Here is a 19,631-nt window from a genome sequence, read left to right on the forward strand (position 1 = left end):
TTTTGTTAGTGACTTTATTAAAGTGAAAATGGCAGTACATCTGCTTAATTAGCTTCAAATATCCCAGTCATTACATATTGGAGGAAATGCCTTTGTCAGAATGACTGTAATTAAACATTACAGTGAAAACAAATTATCCACTGAGCAACACACTTTCATCTTTAGCTGTTTCATTTACTACATGGGCAGCTGGCTATATCCTGCACATGAATTCCAGCCCTGCTGGTGATCTGCCATACAGAAATACAATTTGGAAAAAAAAAAAGCTTGGCAGTTTGTCTGTAAAATGATGGTATGGACATCTATCTAATAGGCTGCCGCTCCAAGCTGAAAAGTTTTCAGCATTTTGATTTTTGGAAGAGTAAAATGTTTGAAGAATTTCGGTTAAAAATCAGTTTGTTGAAAGTGGCTGAAAGACATCATTTCTCTATTCATATTGAAATAGCAAAAATAAATAATAATAATAATTAAAAAAAGTGTAATAAGCAGAAGTCCAACACTGTGATTGAAGTAACTAAGCATAATGTCATAATTAATATCTTTAAAAGGATAGCTATCAAGTAAGCCTCCACAGGAGGATATGTAGATATCTAGGTGGAATCATTCAGACAGCCACTGTAGCTGGTTAAAAGGGTCATTAATATTTTAAAGATTTGCATTATCTAAATAGAATTTATTGTTGTCTTTTCAGAAAATAGCGATAAAGGCTCAGCATTTGCTGCCTCAGTAACTTTCCATTAAAATGGATTTCCCAGAAATTATCATTCAGATTGGAAATGCGGCTTTTGATTGTGTGCAACAATCAAAGTGTGAACAATTCATTCACAGAGTGTCTGATCCACAATGTGAAACTGCTTAAGGAAAGCTGCATCTGTGTGAAAAGAGAGCCAGTGTCCCAATTTATCATGAAACAGGAAATGGAGGAAAGCTAGCAGCTTGATCTGGATTTGTTTGTCAGGAGATTACTACACACATCCCCTCCGCGCAGCAGGGGAGGCGGGAGGCTGTTTACCAAAAAGCTGTTGTTATGTTTGCATGAACAGGTTCATTGTTACCACTTGAATAATGCATCTGGGCCTCTCCTCCGTGTTTTTTCAGAGCTGAAGACAAGGGTGGGAAGCTTCCTGAGGATGGCTTCGCCGGCTACCGAGCGCCAAAGCACTTTCATTCCAGCTCTGTGCCTGTCCCCATGGCAGTGGAAGGCTTGGTACATTCTGTGGCTGGGTCGTCCATCAGGTCCCCATCCCTGCACTCAGTGTTCAGCATGGAAGACGGCGGCAGCCTGCCGTCGCCACGGAAACAGCCTCCTCCCAAACCCAAGCGGGACCCCAACACACGGCTGAGCGCTTCCTATGAGGCCGTCAGTGCTTGCTTGTCGGCAGCTTCTAAGGAGGCCGCTAATGAAGGTCAGGCAGAAAGGGGGAAAGCATCACAGAAGTTACTCTAGATTATTGATTTGTTCCCTCCGCTTTGATCTTTCCAAACATGGTCAAGCGCCTTTGAAAAGCCCCGCCTCTGTGAAATATTTCAGTGGCAGTAAATAAAGGTAGTCAATTTATCATTTGCTCCAAATCAGCAAATAACTGCTCGTGTGTTCTAATGGCCTCGTTTGTCAACAACCTGAGCCTGTTTGCAGAATTCCCTCTAGAGACAAATGATCTTTTGTCAGCTCCAGCTATTCCACCCCACTGACCATTTTCTTTCACCTTTTAAACTGTTAGAATATCTTGCATTGCTAATACAGAATGCCAGATTCTTGAATTTCACCAAGTTAAACATTAAGCATTCTCCTACTTTTTCTCTGAGTGCACAGAAATGTCTTGTGCATTCAGCGGTTTATGTTTGTACCATAACTTACTTATGGTGAATTTTTTGTTTGGAATGAAAGTGCTGTGAAAGTCCCAAAAGAATTGCAATGCGTTACCGTGCATTAAGTCCAGATTTGAGTTCAATTGTTCTGTCCTCCTACACACTTGAAACATATGAGTAGAAGAAGAAGAGAGGGGAGACGTTCTGCTTTTCCTTGATAAGCCTAATTTATCCTGTTTCCTCTAAAGAATCTTCTAAGCTTATCAAGGAATATTCTTCAGGGTGGGCTTAAAGCTACGTGTAACCATTCTCTATGCCTGCACACTGGCTGCAGAGCTTTGCCGCTCCCTCTCTCTTGCACAATAATTGCTCATGCCTAGTTTATTAGATGCAGGTCGGTTTTTCTAGCCTTTACCTTGCTCGTTCAGACTCCTAATTTTTTTTTACACAAGTAAAATCTTGTGTGTGTCCAGTATAGGTAGTTTCAAACTAGTTCAGCGTGGATTATGGATCTCTGCGGTGGTTTAGGCTTTCAGTGCACAGCGTTAGAAGAAATGATTGATTTAGCCAGAAAACTCCAGCAGAATTTTTTGAAAGAAAGACAATTCAGATACATTTGTGTGGTCTTAGCAGTAATGCTTATGCACTTGCAAAACAATTGAACCAGTTTCCCTGCTGTGCTCATTTTCCAAGTATTATGTATTTCTTGAGTCTTTGAAATCAGCTCTGATTTACACCATTTAATTTTTATCTTAAAAGACTAATCACCTATTGATGATCAGTATCTATTATCTCCACTCCATCTGTGCCTAGAGGCTGTGAAAAGACATCTCGTTTTGTTAACTGTATACTCAGTTGAGGAATTGCCCCTGGGCTATGTGATTCCCAAACTTTAAAAATTATTTCCACATCAGCAATACAAAAGAAGCAGAGATAGGGATAATATCTGCCTGTAATTAGGATTTTATATACTGCATAAAAGTCGGATACTTCAGTTACTGATGATAACATACATGTCAGAGTAGTGCTATGCTGAAACTCCTATTTAAAAGCACACCCTTGTATCCTCTCCCCTGGGGCAAAAAGAATAACAAGCACCTATTTCCATGCATTACACATCCTGCAGTGAATATCTGGATTCAAAAAATATCTCCTTGGGTGACAGTTTTAGTGATAGTGGAGGCTACCAAAGCAGATACCAGGCAACAAAAGCTTGTGGTTTGGAATGCTGAAAGTTCTGCATTTTATTCATTGAAATATGTATACTTTTGACTGAATTCTTCTATATGTAACTGCTTTTAATGATAAAATTATACATACAAGATTTGAAAGCTTAAATACTACAACTGTGTAAGAAAAAACTGATTTCAGTCTGCTAATAACACACGCCTTTTTCACTTCCCTAGTTCTGACCCGTCCAAGGCCACATAGTGATGACTATAGCACCATGAAAAAAATACCTCCCAGAAAACCAAAACGAAGTCCCAATACAAAACTCAGTGGCTCTTACGAAGAAATACCTGGCCAAAAGCCTGGGGATGTGAAACAGACAAACACAGTAGTTAAACAAGGTAGCTATGACACTGCGGGAGTACAGAGAGCAGCTTCTGCTGATGTGCCACAACATGGCACATTGAGTCTCTATATGTCACAAGAAGAGGAAGAAAATGAGCCTGTCTATATTGAAATGGTAGGGAATGCAATGAAACACAGTTCTGCTGAAGCAGAAAGCCCAGAGCAAGGAGAGTCTGTGTATGAAGAAATGAAGTATTTTCTCCCAGAAGAAGGAAGCAACAGTAATGGAATAATTCCAATAGCAACTGGATCTCCACCTCTGGTGTTTGAAAGCAAAAAAAATGTTCATGTTGAAGATGGAACATTGGATGGAAACAGTCAAGCTGCTTTGAACTATAAAGACTCATGTGACATTCCAGCCCCTTTCCCTAATTTGCTTCCTCATAGGCCACCACTTCTTGTGTTTCCTCCAACTCCTGTCACATGTTCTCCTGCTTCTGATGAATCACCTCTAACACCACTAGAAGTTAAAAAGCTTCCTGTCTTGGAAACCAACCTAAAATACCCTGTGCAGTCAGAAGGCTCAAGTCCATTGTCACCACAGTACAGTAAAAGCCAAAAGGGGGAGAGTGAAAGACCAGCATCTCCAGGCTTGGTTGTATTCAATGTTTCCAGCAAAGTAACTCCACCTTCCACACCTCCTCCTCCTCTTCCACCACCCCCTCCTCCTGTACCACCTCCTGTTTCCTATCGGGCTTCCACACATTTTGCATTTCCTCCAGAGCCTTGTGCTAGTTTTCTGATTAATACAGGGAAAACAGGTACAAACTCAGATCTATCAAAAGTACCTCTGCGACCAAACCCTGCTCAGCTTGGATGTTCACCTTCTCCATTCTCCAAATTGCCTTATTCCCCAAAGATGGCAAGAGCAGAACACAGGAAATTGAACTCTAATTCATCATCTTCATATCCATACAGTCCTACAAACTCAAGGTCATTGACCAGTCCCCTTGATGAGTTAGCAAGCTTGTTCAACTCAGGACGGAGTGTGTTACGGAAATCCGCAGCAGGACGTAAGATCAGGGAGCCAGAAGGTAAGACTGATCTCTGTGTATTTCTTCAGCACCAGAACAAACTTACATTAAAAAGTGACAGAGTAGATAAAAATACAATACAAAACTATTCATTTTTTTAAAAAACAAAGATTGTTGTAATTGTAAGAAATGCATGGAATTTGTTGGATATGAAAAATGTTGGCCTTTAGGTTTTCTCTGAGATGTCACTTCTTCTTTTACCAAAACATTTGTATGACACAGAATTAAATGGATAATTTATAACATTCCTATAGCCTCAATGCAATAAGCACAAATGTTGTATATCATGTGAAAATGAGTTTATTGTATCAATCAAATACCTCAACAGTGAAATCATGATCATTTATAGGATGTGAGGAGAAACATAGTGATGAAAGGTGAGGATAAGGCTCAGTCCCCTGATTTGGAAAACAGTGACAGTGACAGGATGTGAGACGGAAGCTGCTGTAATCCAACTGGAAAATATATGGGAGATTTTACATCATTTGAGTTCATATGTCAAGGGGATCAGAAGGAATTAATCCAAGGGTATTGTAGGAGATGTCAGTAGCACTCACTACGTCACTGTCAATAACTTACCAGCAGTTGTGGTAACAAGGGAGTTCCAAGTTTACTGGAGATTGGTGAATATGAGCCCAGTCTACAAGTAGGGCAGGAAGGAAGATCTACGGAGTTACAGACCTGTCAGTCTGACCTTGGTGCTAAGGAAGGTTATGGAGCAGATTGACTTGAATGTTATCACATGGCACATGTAGGACAATCAAGTGATCAGAAATAGCTGACATGGGTTTATAAAAGGCAAGTCAATCCTGACTAACCCGCTCTTCTATGACAAACTGACCTGTGACTGGTTTATGGGCTGGTTCGGCCCAGTTCCGTGACCAGCGGGGCAGAGGGATTTCACAAAATCCATGCCTGCAGAAAAGGGGAATAGGGGACCCCAGAATAATTAAAAACAGTGGCAACGATCTGAGGAGAAACAAACTAGTTTACTAAATATAGTATTGGAATGCAAGTTAGCACATCATAATACAATATAATCCTAATTGAAGCTAATAAATCAAATATAATGAGAGAGAGAGAATGTCCGAAAGGTGGATAGGCCTCCCCATAACACTGAGGTGAGATGCACAGTCCAGTTGAGCAGCAGGGGGACGGGAGGAGAGCCCATGAAGAAGAGCAGATGAAAAAAGAGCGCATCAGGTGGCCTTGCCAGGAGTTGTATCTCCTCTCTGACCGCAAAGTCCCCCAGGGAATATAGTTCTTCTTCTCTTCTGGGCAGAACTTGAGCATTAATGGTTAAACTCCCAGTGCCCGTGATGTTATGATGTAGAATACCAAAAATCAAAAATCACAAAACTGTGGCAACCTGCTTGGCAGAAAATAAACTGGCTGTGCATGTCATATACCAGGATTTTTGTAGTGTTTGACACTGTTTCCTACTACATTCTCTTGGAGAGACAGACAGACAACTCATGGCTTAACTCATGGTTTAGTCTGAAGAAGAGGAGGTTGAGGGGAGACCTCACTGATCTCTACAACTGCCTGAAAGGAGGCTGTAATGAGGCCTCTGTTAGTCTCTTTTATTAGGTGTCAAGTAATGTGATGCAAAGAAATGGCCTCAAGTTGCTCCAGAGGATGTTTAGAATGGATATCAGGAATAATTACTTCAAGGGGGGATGGTCTAGCAATAATATGGGCCTCTCAGGGAAGTGGCGGAGTCCCCATCCCCGGAGGTGTTCAAGAGACATGAGAACGTGGTGCTAAATAATGTGGTTTTTAGTGTCTGAGTAGGTAAGGCTGACAGTTGGACTTGATGATCTTGAAGGTTTTTTTCTAACCTAAATAATTCTATGATTCCATGATTCTGTGACAAAGATCTCAAAATAACTGAGTTACATGTTTTATGAAAATCAGTGGCTATATGGACATAAGGCACTTATACTGGTAATGACTCGTACCAGCCATCAAAGAAATCATGGTGGTGTAAGTCCTTGTGAGTCCTCCAGAACTTTAAAAGCTTTGGTTGGACCTTGAATGTTCCTAGATACTGAATTCAATCAGACACGAGATTTTAAATGAGACTTCATTAGTTCTCAACCTCAAGAAAATGCTGTTATTCTGAATATTGGGATTGATGAAATTTGTAAACATGTTGCAGTAGTTTTGTTTGCTTTGGCAAAGTAAATTGATAACATTCAATACCTACTAATACACGACAATTTTTTTGTTTTGCTTTTAAGCCAGAGCTCTGCTTTCATTTTATAGTTAATACATTTTTATCTGTTGGGAATTTATCAATTTTAAAGTCGTCTCTTTGGTTATATCTTTTCAAGGCTCTCTGAATGTATCTGGTATGGTAAGCTTACTCCAGCCAAGTCAGAAAATTGACTTTTACCCTTAAGAATGTTTATTTGGGTTTGAGGATTTCTGCAAACTCAATTTTCAACTAAATGTGACCATGATAGAGTTCAGCCTGAATGTTGAAGATAGCACATTAACACAGGCTGCCATATAAAAACTCTAAATCTACCTTTCAGGTGGAAAATGTTGTACCTCTAAATATTTCATCAAGGCAGCACTAACTATGGGAGATCAAAGTTCAAGAAAGATACAGAAGGAAAGACTCGAATCAATATTTTATGAACTAGGAAGCTATATAATACTGTAAAATACTAAGTGCATCTACGTATGAGTAGTTCAGCAATGAGTAGATAGATCAAAAGTGATAAAGGAATACAGGTGATGGTATGTTCAGTGATTTTTACTTTTTCTTGTACTTCATAGTCTCAGGTAGAATTGTCTTTTATTTAACCTCTGATATAATTAATTAAATGGCAATCAGTAGAATGGACTCAGTTATGTAAAACTAGAATTTGTCCTTGCATTACCTGATGATTTTTTATCACCTCTTGCCTAATGTATATTAAGTCCCTGGAAGACTGCCCCCTTTCTTCAGTTTCATTTGGTTATTTGTAGTATTTTATTATTAGTGAAGGTGTGATAAAAATAAAATAATTGAAATTCATGAAAGACATGACTTAGAGCAGCACTCTGTAATGTGCAGTTCACATTACTTCTATAAGTTATAACCAAATAACAACCTTAACTCAAAACAGAAGATGAAAGTGTGGGCCATTTCAGAGTCAAGGAAGGTTAGCTATGGGAATCAATGAGTCTCTGTACAGAACCATCAGCCTTGGAGATAAAAGCCTCTTTGCCAATAAAAGTGTAATACAGATAGATCTGCCAACGTGCCTTCCTCTTACCTGGAGGAGTAATTTTAAGGCCTGAGAACACTGATATCCTTTTGGCTCCTGACCTCACTGTGGGAAATGATCATCCTTAATTCCAGTAGAATGGATTTGTGGTTTTCTGATGGACTGCTGGCTTATTGTGAACTGAACTGAGATCACCCTTCCTTCATGCATTCAGCAATAAAAATAATAAAATTGTAACAACTTGCCTGATGTTATAGCCTGGCCTTTTTTAAAAACAATGAAATAGTCTACAGACTCAAACAATGATCAGTCATACAGTATGCAATTTCTTCTGAAATATTTTATCGGTAATAAGAGAAGATTTTGACTTCGCAGAACTTATAGTTTAAATAAGCAAAACTGTAACGACTGAGAACTGAGCACAAGTGATTTCTCCTGGCTTGAAAAGAGTTACTGCTGAAGCTACAGCTGTATTGTTAGACAGAAAATTCCTTCTACTCCACATCAAACAGAACTCGGGTGCAAATGGGCAATAATAATATATGCACAAACTTTTTTTCTATACTTTATGGTTGATACAAGTAGGAGCTTTAGGTTGCAAGACAGATAGAAACGGAATGATCACATATAGAGCCACTACCCACGTATTTCTAGATTAAAACCTTAAATTTGAAATGAGATTTCATGAACCCCAATTCAATGTCTTAATCACAAAGCCACTCTCTCTAGTGAAGTACACTTCTTTTTTTCCCCTTATTTTTCACATCTAAAGCAATCCTGGGAAGGAGGAGACAATTACATACTGAAGTATTTCACATTAAATATTTGCAGAGCCAGCTCAGAATTTTGTTTTCTTCAACATGGATAAATAATACTCCGATTTTGTGCCATTCTTTTTGTGATTTTATATTGTTAATATTCCCCATGAAGTGGAATTTTTCAGCTTCAGAGCAAAGAAGGGAATAATCTCCAGACCATCACCTGCACTTGGATTGGCAGAGTACGTGCTCATACGGATTCTGAAAGGAAGGGAGCAAATGAATTATGATTTTCCCTTAACTTGGATGAATTTGCTTGCCATCAGGCTATTGAGATAAAGACTTAATGCCTTATCTCCTTCCCGCTTGTTGAGAAGAAGTTGGTATGGATGCTTAACTTCTTAGCGTGGGCAAAAGAAGATGTGCAGACTTGCTGCCTGAGGTTTAGTTGCTGAAAGCCCTTTCCTTTATGCAGCCCATCAAGGTATAGGCTTCAAGTTTTGTGATTTTTTGTTACTTTTGTTACAAGCGGGCCTGTGTATACAAGTCTACTCTTCAGTAACTTGCTCCTTTACAAAAAGAGCTTAGTAATGTATGTAACAATAACAAAAAAGGCATGCAAACTTTAAGTTGTTGGCAGAGTATTTATACAATATCTTCAGCATCCATACAAATCAGTTTGCATGGAATGTTTCTAATACAGATAGATTCATATGTCTGTTAATTCTTTCATATTCTCCAGTGTAAGCACCTTCATAGGAAGGTTGTTGCACGTGACAAATACAGATATTTAGATGTACCTAGTCGGGACTAAAACTTGCCAAATACTCTTTGCTGAAATTGGCACAAACATGGAAAATAACAGGATTTAATGTGTATGTATGAGGTTTAATGTCCTGTCAAAGGCAGGTATCTCACTGATAGCTAGTAAAAAATTTCCTTCTATCAACAGATTAGAGTAAGCTGCTATTGTGCAGTAAATGTCTCAACAGTGGATTGCAAATTAAATTCCCACTGGAGTTTCTGAGAGGAAATCCCAGTCCCTTATCCTCTAAGCCACTCAGCTTTTCTTCTTACGCAACTTAATACAGATAATATTCATATCTGCATCTCATTATTCCTACGTTGTATTGATGCAATGTAATAGTTTTACTTTCTTACAAAATGAGTAAAACAAAAAGCCCAGTTGCCCTTTTTTCTTCTTTTACCTATGAATGCTGGAGGAGTGATTACATGAGACATTAGACTTCTATAACATCTTTTAAGTAAAATTCTCAAAGCATTAAAACTTTAATGAATTAAGCTAAACAGTACTTCTCTGAGAGAGATGAATATCTGTTTATGTAATTGCTTTAATTATCAAGGCATGAGGGTGACTTTCTATGACTAATTTTCAGATTAGGTATCTAAACACAGGAGAGTCATCCCTCTCTGATTCACTGTCAGTTACTTGCAGCTTTCAATCTGAATCTCTTGCAGTAGGTACAGAAAAGGGGAAAAAAACCAAAGCACTGCTATTAACAGTTTAATATGAGTCATAGAAAAGGGCCCATACTTGGCTAGCTGTAGATCCCTATGCAGAATGTGAAAGAGGAGACTGAACTGCTGGTAATGCCATTGCCATCCAGCACATGCTGAGTGACTTTTCTGAAGAAATAATTGTGGTTTGCATTACTGCAGCAGAGAAACGGGTTAGAAGAGTCTTCAGAAAGCACCCGCCGTTTCTGTTTGCCGAATGTTTGTGAACATTCTACAGTCTGGAATGTATCCCCTTAATCTGTAGTTTTCTTCCCATCTGTAAATCGGCCATTATGTGGGCAATTTGTCACAAAAAATAAAATCTATTGTTTTAGGATAAATACAATATACCAAGAATAATTCTCCATTTCAGAGTCTGAAAACTAAAATATAATTTCTGTTGAAGAGATTTATGGTTTTCTATTATTATATATATTTTATTTATTTATTTCCACTGGAGCATTTCCCTTCCTACCTGATTTCACTGTTACAGCCTAAAATCATAATGTGTAATTTGCTTTGGTTCTCTGTTGTAACATGAAAACGAAGCATTGTGTGTGATTACAATAGACAGTTTTTACCTGAAAACTATTAGAACAGAACAAATCAAATCTAATTTATATTTCAGATGAAAAAGTAATTGGATATTGTCATCAACTTCTATTATATTTTATATTCTATATTTATATAGAATATAAATATATATATAATATTTTTATATTTTATACTCTATATATTTATATGGAGTATTTATATTATTTTATATATTTTTATATTTATATTTATATATTTATATTTATATTTATATTTATATTTATATTTATATTTATATTTATATTTATATTCTATATTTTGCATTCAAAGTGCTTGTTAAGGAAATAAAGCCAAATTCTTAGCACCCTCCACATGCTTCCAAAGCTGGTATTCAATCATATAGGGGTTGGAGGAGGAATTGCGGTCCCAGGATCACCCAGGAAATATCAGTTCATTGTTTTGATCTGATCTTATACCACAGTTATCTACAGATAAGGATCCTGGAGTTGGCAGACCAGTTTGACCCAGTGCAGACTCTCACGTTCATACCTAGTCACTGCTTAACAGGAAGGAAGCTGAGGAGAAATAGCAAGCTTGGCTGTTGCATTTAAAATGACCCATTTATGAAAACTGTAGGCATTCCTTTTATGTAACTGTGAGTGATTTGTTTTGTTTTGTTGTTTTGTTGTTTTTTGGTTTTTCTTTTACCTCTTGGATTTGATTTACTACACGTCTCTTTGTTCCATCTGATAGTGGAGTGCCGTAATCACACCATACTGCTTAAACTTAAGGATAGTTCAAGCCCATAGATTTTAATACTATCCCACCTATAACTGTGACTTCAGTACTTCAGGCAGGGATTTCTGTGGTTATTTTCATAGAAATGTATTTTCTTCACTAATCTGATGTGACATCATTGTTTCAAATTCAGCGCTGATTCAGGAAATTGTCTGACAGTGCTGTGGGCTTCTTGATGTATTAAACAGTCTTCAATGTTTTTTATTTGTGATTCAAGATAGAGAACCACAAAGAACTTTGTTTGGGAACAACTGTGTCGCTAGTCGTAAACTGAAGGTACATTAATGTGAAACATTAGTCATAGCCGAGAGAACAAGAAAATTGAATTGTAGCACACTTTAATTCCTGATACCAACCAAGAATATTGGCTGTTTGGCAGTAAGCATCATATCACCTGTTTTTACAGGACTATGGGTATTTGGAATGAAGTGGAGAATGAAATTTGAACACACCTTTTAATGAAAGTCTCTTGTTCTCAGTGTGAGTAAGGAATTCTGTTCAGATGCTTTTAACTTACTTACATCAATCTCAGCATTAAATCAGCTTTTGCACAGAGTCTCAGTAGAGAGCAGTAATTCCATTCCGCAGAAAGTGGCAGGACTATGACATTTATTTTTGTTTTGCCTTGGAATGAAAATAAAGCATTCTTAAATTCTGTGCAGAAATACGTTCTTTCAACGTCCAGTCTTGCAGAAGTGTTTGGAAAGTACTGAGATGGTTTGCGTCACAGATGCTGAATTTTTTTCATACTGAAAATGTTAACAGTGAAACAATTTGACTTTTTTTGGACCCAGCTAAATTCAAGAATTTCAGTGATAGTTGGGATGCCATTTAGGGGTATCTCTGCACAGAAATATTTGTCCCTGTTACATACAAACCAAGCTGCACCTAACCTTTCTGGCTTAGGTATCCAAGAGCAATGCATTATGATGGTGCAAGCTCCAACATGCCTCACTGATGACTCAAGTCTTGACAGGACTTGAGCAACTCACCATGAAACAATCCCACAAGTGGGTTGTGTTCCAGCTGCATTGATATTTTGTGTGCCAGGATGGAGAATCAGGAGAAGGCAGCTGAGAAGAGTGTGCAAAAAAGCCCTGGTCCTCAACATGTGAGCGCCCTGGTCCTCACGCTCTCTTCTCACAATTTCACTGTGCTGTTGGGAGAGTAGGACAGGTTTGGAAATGGAGCAGGTTGGGAAAGTAGAAGCAGCAGTCTGGGGTATCTGCCTTTTCTCCAGGCCCAATTGTGAGTGGGAACATAGAAAGGCCTTTGGATTCAGAGCTCCCTTGTATAGAGCTTTTACTTCATTTTAAAATGAAAACCATGAAAATGAATTTTATCATCTGTGTGGTGCAACTTTTAAGCGGGAAAAAAAAAGAAGGAAAAATTGTTTACTCTGAAGTTTAATGTTTCAGTATTTCTTTTAGCTCTTTCCTTAAGATTTGTTTTCAGTATAATGATGCTGACTGTATTAGTAGAATGTAGTGATAGCGTTTAGCCACAGGTTGGCTATGTTTGTACACATTCTGTATGCTTATCATACTGCATCTGCGATAGCCATACGTTCTGCTTTGAGGAGCATGGGACTGTCATTGACCACTGCAGTATCCCTTCAGCATGAACTTAAAACAAGCTAAAGGTATATCTCCAAATTCAATTCTTATTTGGTAAGCTCTCTTAGAAGACAAATTGCAAATGTTGTCCAAGAGATTTTCCAGAATAGCTGTCTCTCTATGTTGGATGACAGCACAGATGATCCAGAAAAACTCCTTGGACTCTTCCTCAGGATCTACCCAAAAATTTCATCTGACTTTTTTGTTGCTGTTAGTGCCAGAGTTCATATGAGAGAGATCCTGAAAAATCTCTGTAGAAGTATTCTCTGAGAAAAGTAAATAGAACCAATGTGATGCAGTTGGTTGTAGGAAGTCCCTGTCTATTTGTTTGTTTGGGGTTTTTTTTGTTTGTTTATTTTCACAATATTTGCAACTGCATTTGAAGGAGAGGAAGGTTGAGACAGAGACTCATAACATAATTCCTTCCAGCAGTAGCTACAGCCAGCAGTAATGGCTGTTCTGTTACTGAGGTACCACACACACAAGTAAACATGCTTAAATGTCTGTCTTCAAAAAGACTTCTGCATCCATGTTAGTTAGAAGAAAACAGTTTAAAAAAGGGAAGCTGTGTTTTGTACCAAATTACCATCTCCTTTTCCAGATGGCAGCATTTGATTAACCACACAAATACAAGAAATAGACTATTTGGTGAGCCAATCAACACACCTAAGAGTAAACAACATTATTACAGAGTATAATCAGCTAGCTTTTTTTTCCATATTTGTCTTTAAAAAGCAGGGGACATGACGGAAAGAGATGTTTCTTGCAAGGCAGGAAGTTGTCTCAAGCAGTACTGCCTTCCTTCTTCATGCTGGAGCCTCAGGAAATCCAATCACTGCTGAGATCCATTCCTAGAGAAGAAGGGGTGAAGGAAAAATCCCACTTCTCTGAAATGCATACACTGGTGGTACTCCAGTATATTTGCTGCATTAAGAAGATGTTCCAAGTTCTTGTTCAGAGGCTGTCAAGCAGGAGAGATGGCAGTCTGTCTATATATTCTTTGCCGGTGATGAATATTTAAGAATATATAGAAAATATATAGAAAATATAGAAAATTTCCTTCAGTAGCAATATTCTTTGATTCATGTTGGGAACCAACCCAGTTCAAACAATCCAAAGTCCACCAGACAGGGACTATCTCCATCACCAGCTCTGAAAACTTACCTGACCCAGAGGTGTTTCTAACATTATTTCTAGGAAGAAGAAAAAGGTTTGTAACTTGTAATGATTGTTAGCAGTGTAAAAGTAAAGCACTATCACCCCACCACCATGAATCTGTCAGACAAGAAATTGCAAGAAATGCCTGGGCATTTTCAATTCTAGATGTATGGCTGTAACAGCTATTGCTATAGCTGTAAAGTGATTTACAGAAAAATCATGGGCTCACTCAGATCTAGAGGTTTCCACATTTGCCTCAGTAACTTCCTTGTCACTACCAGCTTTACATTCTGAGCTCTAACTAACCAGTGTCACACCTACATCACAGAATCACATAATCACAGAAACACCAAGGTTGGAAAAGACCTACAAGATCATCCAGTTCAACCATCCACCTACCACCAATAGTTCTCACTAACCCATATCCCTCAACACAAAATCCTAATGTTCCTTGAAACACCTCCAGGGTTGGTGACTCCACCACCTCCCTGAACAATGATGTTCTTGAAGATGAAGCTGGATAACAATGAAGAAGGGCTCTTCATCAGCTTGGATATTAGGAAAAATTTCTTCTCAGGAAGACTGATGAGGCAATGGCACAGGCTGCTCAGGGAGGTGGAGGGGTCACCGTCCCTGGAGGTGTTCAAGAGATGTGTGGATGTGGCACTGAGGGACCTGGTCAGTTGGTATGGTGGGGATGAGCTGATGGTTGAACCGGACGACCTTAGTGGTCTTTTCCAACCTTAATGACTATGTGATTCACTTCCAGCAATGTGAAGTTTGTAACTTGAAGTTCTTCATGGCTTGTGTCTACTCCTTTTGCTTCCCAGAATTCATACAAGACTTCCACAAATGCATCTTCTCAGAGCAACGTAGGGATTGTCTGTTTCCCTCATGCCGTATTTACCTGCTGCATTTAAGAATGAGGCTTCTGGAGTGTGTTCTAATGCCTTTACTATCTCCAATTAGAGGGAATGATGCTGGAAGCAACACTGCAAATTCATTGCTGCCTGTCCTGGGAGCATCACTGTAGGGGGAAATCCTACAATTGCTGCTGGCAGTACAGGCTTTGCAAGATGAAATAAATCAATGAATAATTATTGCAGTGGCAGCTGGCAGCACAGCTATAAGGGCGAGACAGGCAGTACACACTAATAGGCTGGGGGAATCCTGTCTTGTCAGTTTTCATCCTGCTCCATTTCTTTCAGCAAATAAGATGCATCTGCTTGCCTCCAGCTCTCAGCAGACAGAGTAAACAGTCATGCTACAGCAGGTCACAGTGTGACTTCATGTGAGTAAACTGAACTAATCTGAAGCAATATGCATTCATCCAGCGAAAGGACACCCAAGACAACATGCTGAGGGTAGCTAGCAAGCTCCACTGACAAGGAATGTCTCAGTAGTAAGTCAGAGCAAAACAGGAAATGCCAAGTGAAATTGCCAAGGTGCACCAAAACACAGTGATAAACACTGGAGCCAAAATAAAACAACCTCTCCTTATGTAACCTCCCTCTCCTTATCGTTCATCAGACGATATCTGTGTTATTTGTGCAGTCATCATCTTCCCTCATTGCACAGGGTCCAGTTACTGCAGGAAATGTAGCAAATATTCAGGGTTGACTGCTAGCATTTGTTGTATTCCTGACTCTCCCAGGAAAGAACAGGGGCATAGATCAGGAATCCCTTCTGTCTTCAACTTCTTGCCATTCATATGCTTGTTAATGAGATCCATCGGTTATCACTTATTCATGTGTACAATGACAAGCTGCTTGATTTGAAATTTTCATCTGCTGGATGCTAGCCATAGTTTTCAAGAAATCAAGCTATTCAGCTTTTAGATTCTCTGGTAGGTCAGGAACAAAAAGCTTCTTCAGTAGCAAATAAATGTATCTACCAGAATACAGTGTTTTCTAGATTTCAAAGTTGCAAACAAAATTGTGAATAGCTGTCTGTCTTGATGTAAATAGTCATAAGTTGATTATTTATTGCAGGAATACATGTTTTCCATTAATTAAGAAATTGTTTGATATTATTCTGGGATTTATTGTAGATATCAAATGATAAGAACTATTTCCTCCTTTTTTCATATATTTCTTTCCATAATATGTCTTACATATTTTTGTAGGTTGAAAAATATTTGTGAAAAAGGTATTAAGCCTTTTCTATGATAACTGTGGATTTTATTTTATGGGACTGATCATTTGTGGACCAGGGCAGAGGTTGTTTCTGTGTTAAGACAGAGACGCATCTAGCTTAGCTGGTGATGCAGGAATTCCTTGTTTGGGAACATAGCCTGTGCTCTCCGTTTAATAAAGAGGTTGGAATGTGTGCTGTGAAAGATTGATCCGGATATGTGTCAGATCTGTTCAAGAGGGGTATACACCCTTGTATGTCATATGACTTCTGTTTACCCTGGAGTAAAACTAAGGAAACTTGCCTTCCCTATACCATTAGAGACTGGCCTAGCGCAAGTGAAGATGAAACTTCTGCATATGACTTCAGCAGAGTCTCTGCAGCTGTTTGGTTGCCTACTAGCCTTGTCCTGTCTGAGGTTTTGTGTTTTTTTTTACTATTTGACTATTGTATTCTTTTCTCCTGAGATGATCTTAATATTGACCGTTCATTTCTGATTGCAGTAACTAGTCAAGGCAAAGGGCTGTGTTTATTTTCATAGATGAGCCAATGTCAGGGTATGGCAACTCAATCATCTGGGCAACCAAAGTGTTCAAGCAGTCCCTGGCCTGGTTTTGGAGCTGGCAGACTGGCCCCCTTCCAGGCAGATCTGGGCATGGTTCAGGAAATGGCACAGGCCAGGGACTATTCCCAGCAGACAGCTTGGATGCGGTTTGTCTGCTGTGGAGGACAAGTATGTTTAATAGCATAGACATGGATCTCTTACCATTTGCCTCAGGGCCAGAGAACAGTTGTGAACACATTTAAATTTACCAGGACAGAATAAGTAGTAAGCACTCTGTATTTACCCTGTATCATGAATCGCTCAGTGCTCTGGCAGCACTGCACAAAGCATCCAAGGTAAGCATGAATCTGATCCAAAACCCACTGGAAGCAGTGGAGGCCTTCTGTTGTTATTAATGAGTTTTCGGTCAGACTGTAAATGAGCACTAAATGCTAAAAGAAGTATTTGAAAAAAAGAGCATAAACACAGATAAAAGTTATGGATGTGCCTGTTTTTAAAGAAAGAAGGGTAGGAAAAAGGGCATTGACAGAAAAGTAAATTCCAATTCAATCAGGTGAGCTACTGCTGGGTTTTTAATAACATTCCGTTTCTCCTGTCTTGCTGCAAAAAGAGTCTATGGTGATTCCACCTAAATACTGATATCAATCATTGATGTATACTTTGCTTTAGATTTTGTTAAACAGGCTAAATATATAGTTTCCTTACAAAATTAATAATTCCTCAAAATGTTTTAGTATTGCACTTTAGTCTGTCATCTGAATAGAGCCTGTACTAGTTTATTTTATAATTTTGTGACAACACCATTAATTCAGCCTAAATACTTCTTATGAAATAACCATAGTGTTCGGAATCCTACATTTTATGCTTGAGAAAAAAAAAATAAATCATTGTATTATGATATTTGGAACTCACTTATTTGGAGCTCAATTACAAGAGTTCAGTTTGGTCTTCTGACACAAAGTTATCCCATTTAGTCTTTCAGGGTATTGGCTTTCTTTTAAAAGAGACATAATAATTCAAAAATGAAAATAAAAAGCAGATAAAGAATCATATGTTAAATCATGTCCATGACTGCCATACTCTGAATTTATTATTCCAAAGTAAGTGAAACTAAGTTCATATGATGCCTTATGAGTTTTAAACTCTTTAGACTCTTTGAGAAACACTGAGACTAGCATGCAAATGTGGATTTCACTACCTGCCTCTTTTGCATGCATTTCCTTTTACACTTTTCAAGTACTGTTGATACAGTTAATTATCGGCTTACTGGAATACAGAGCTTGCTTGTAAGGAAATAACTGTTACACTTTTCATTTGTCTTACTGTGATTAAAAACACTGTACATGACCTTGCTTTCAGTTATATTAACTATCTTGCAATTGAGGGACAAATTCAGCTCCCAGTCCGTATACATCCTCACTATCCATACATCTTCATTAACTGCAAGATTAGTCAAAGCAGAATTTGACTGAGTCAGAGATATGTTTTTGGCAGATTAAGTTTGCCAAAATAATAGTCCAAATGCTGCTCACAGTTGCAAACAGTCTGTATATTTTCACTTAGAGCTTATATTCCTTTTATAATCATGAACTCCCACCATCCTCTTACAGCTGATACCTCTCTGTAGCTAGTGTCTCACTAGTAGGCATGGATGACTTTTCAAATAACGTTTCTTACTGGCTGGCAACTGTTAAAATGCTGTTAAAAACAAAACAAAACAAACAAACAAACAAAAACAGTAGAAGATTCTGGTAGATCATAATACATCCATCTGGTGAGAGCAGCAGAGTACAAGTCTACACAAAAAGCTTGTGTTGGTGAAGATGTGCAACTGGAACCATAGTTTCTTCTTTTCTTCTCTTCTAAAGTATTCATGATAGTTCCATAAGGTTGATAAGGCATGAGAGAGCTGTACACTATTGTTTCTGTAGGGGTTCATGGCAGCAGGAGGAGGTAGATTTTAACGTGAAGAAAAATCTAAGCTGCTATATCACGTGACTGAGAATGCATGAGGGTAAAGTGAATTTCAGATGAGTATTTGACGAATAAAATTAGAATTCGGAAATTTTTCAGTAACTCTTATCAATAAGTGTTATCAGTGTCCTTCCCTATGTCTTTTACAGTTGTCCACAGCATTCCTGTATAAGATATTGCTGTGCAACGCTACTCTGTGTGGAACAGAAGTGTTATGACAAGAAGTCAGGAGATGTATTTTTTTATGCTCAGCAAATGTTTTAGGTAGTGGGAAGGCAGCAAAGAGGGACACCCAATTCCAGCCTGGATCGCCCAGTCATCCTATGTAAGTTCTGCTGTGCAGGACAGTACCCTGGTTACACCTGACTAAAGTATCCACTTATTATCCTATCTATAAAAGAGATTTTCTTAAGAAACTCACCCGTTTTATACAAAGTAAAAAATAAATAACCAGTACCTATTTGCTAGGGATAAACTACAGCCTCTTCAGGAGTCTTTTAGAAGTTAGCCAACATACGTGTTTCCACTTCTCCACTTCCACTTCCAGAGATTCACATCTCTGCTCCAACAAGGAGCTGCAGATGCCTATATATAGAAAATCAGTACGATCGCCTTTATACAATCCAGATTATTTTGAAACAGAATACGGGCTTCTCTTCTGCCCACAAGATTAAGGAAATAAGGCACTGCAAAGTGTTTTTTTCTTTATTATATCCTTCTATTGTTTAGGTTGGATAAGAGAAGGCTCTGAGGAGACCTAATTGTGGCTTTCCAGTACTCGAAGGGAGCTTACAAGCAGCTGGGGGAGTGACTTTTTAGACAGTCTGAAAGTGATAGAACAAGGGGGAATGGCTTCAAGCTATAAGAGGTGAGATTTAGATGTTAGGAAGAAACTTTTACTTAGAGCATGGTGAGGCGCTTGCTGGCATAGGATGCCC

At 38.5% G+C, this 19,631-nt stretch overlaps 1 protein-coding gene across 2 annotated transcripts in view; it reads left to right on the forward strand.

The window, feature by feature from the left end:
* Positions 1-19,631, forward strand: part of MYO16 (myosin XVI) — a 345,270-nt gene that overhangs the window by 299,815 nt on the left and 25,824 nt on the right. For both annotated transcript variants that reach the window (XM_052705804.1, XM_052705803.1), the window contains exons 31-32: positions 1,099-1,406; positions 3,216-4,418. In XM_052705804.1, coding sequence (XP_052561764.1) covers positions 1,099-1,406; positions 3,216-4,418 — 1,511 coding nt within the window. The remainder of the gene's footprint in view (positions 1-1,098; positions 1,407-3,215; positions 4,419-19,631) is intronic.

This window comes from Tympanuchus pallidicinctus, unplaced genomic scaffold, assembly GCF_026119805.1.
Source record: "Tympanuchus pallidicinctus isolate F22 unplaced genomic scaffold, pur_lepc_1.0 scaffold6, whole genome shotgun sequence".
Lineage (NCBI taxonomy): Eukaryota > Metazoa > Chordata > Aves > Galliformes > Phasianidae > Tympanuchus > Tympanuchus pallidicinctus.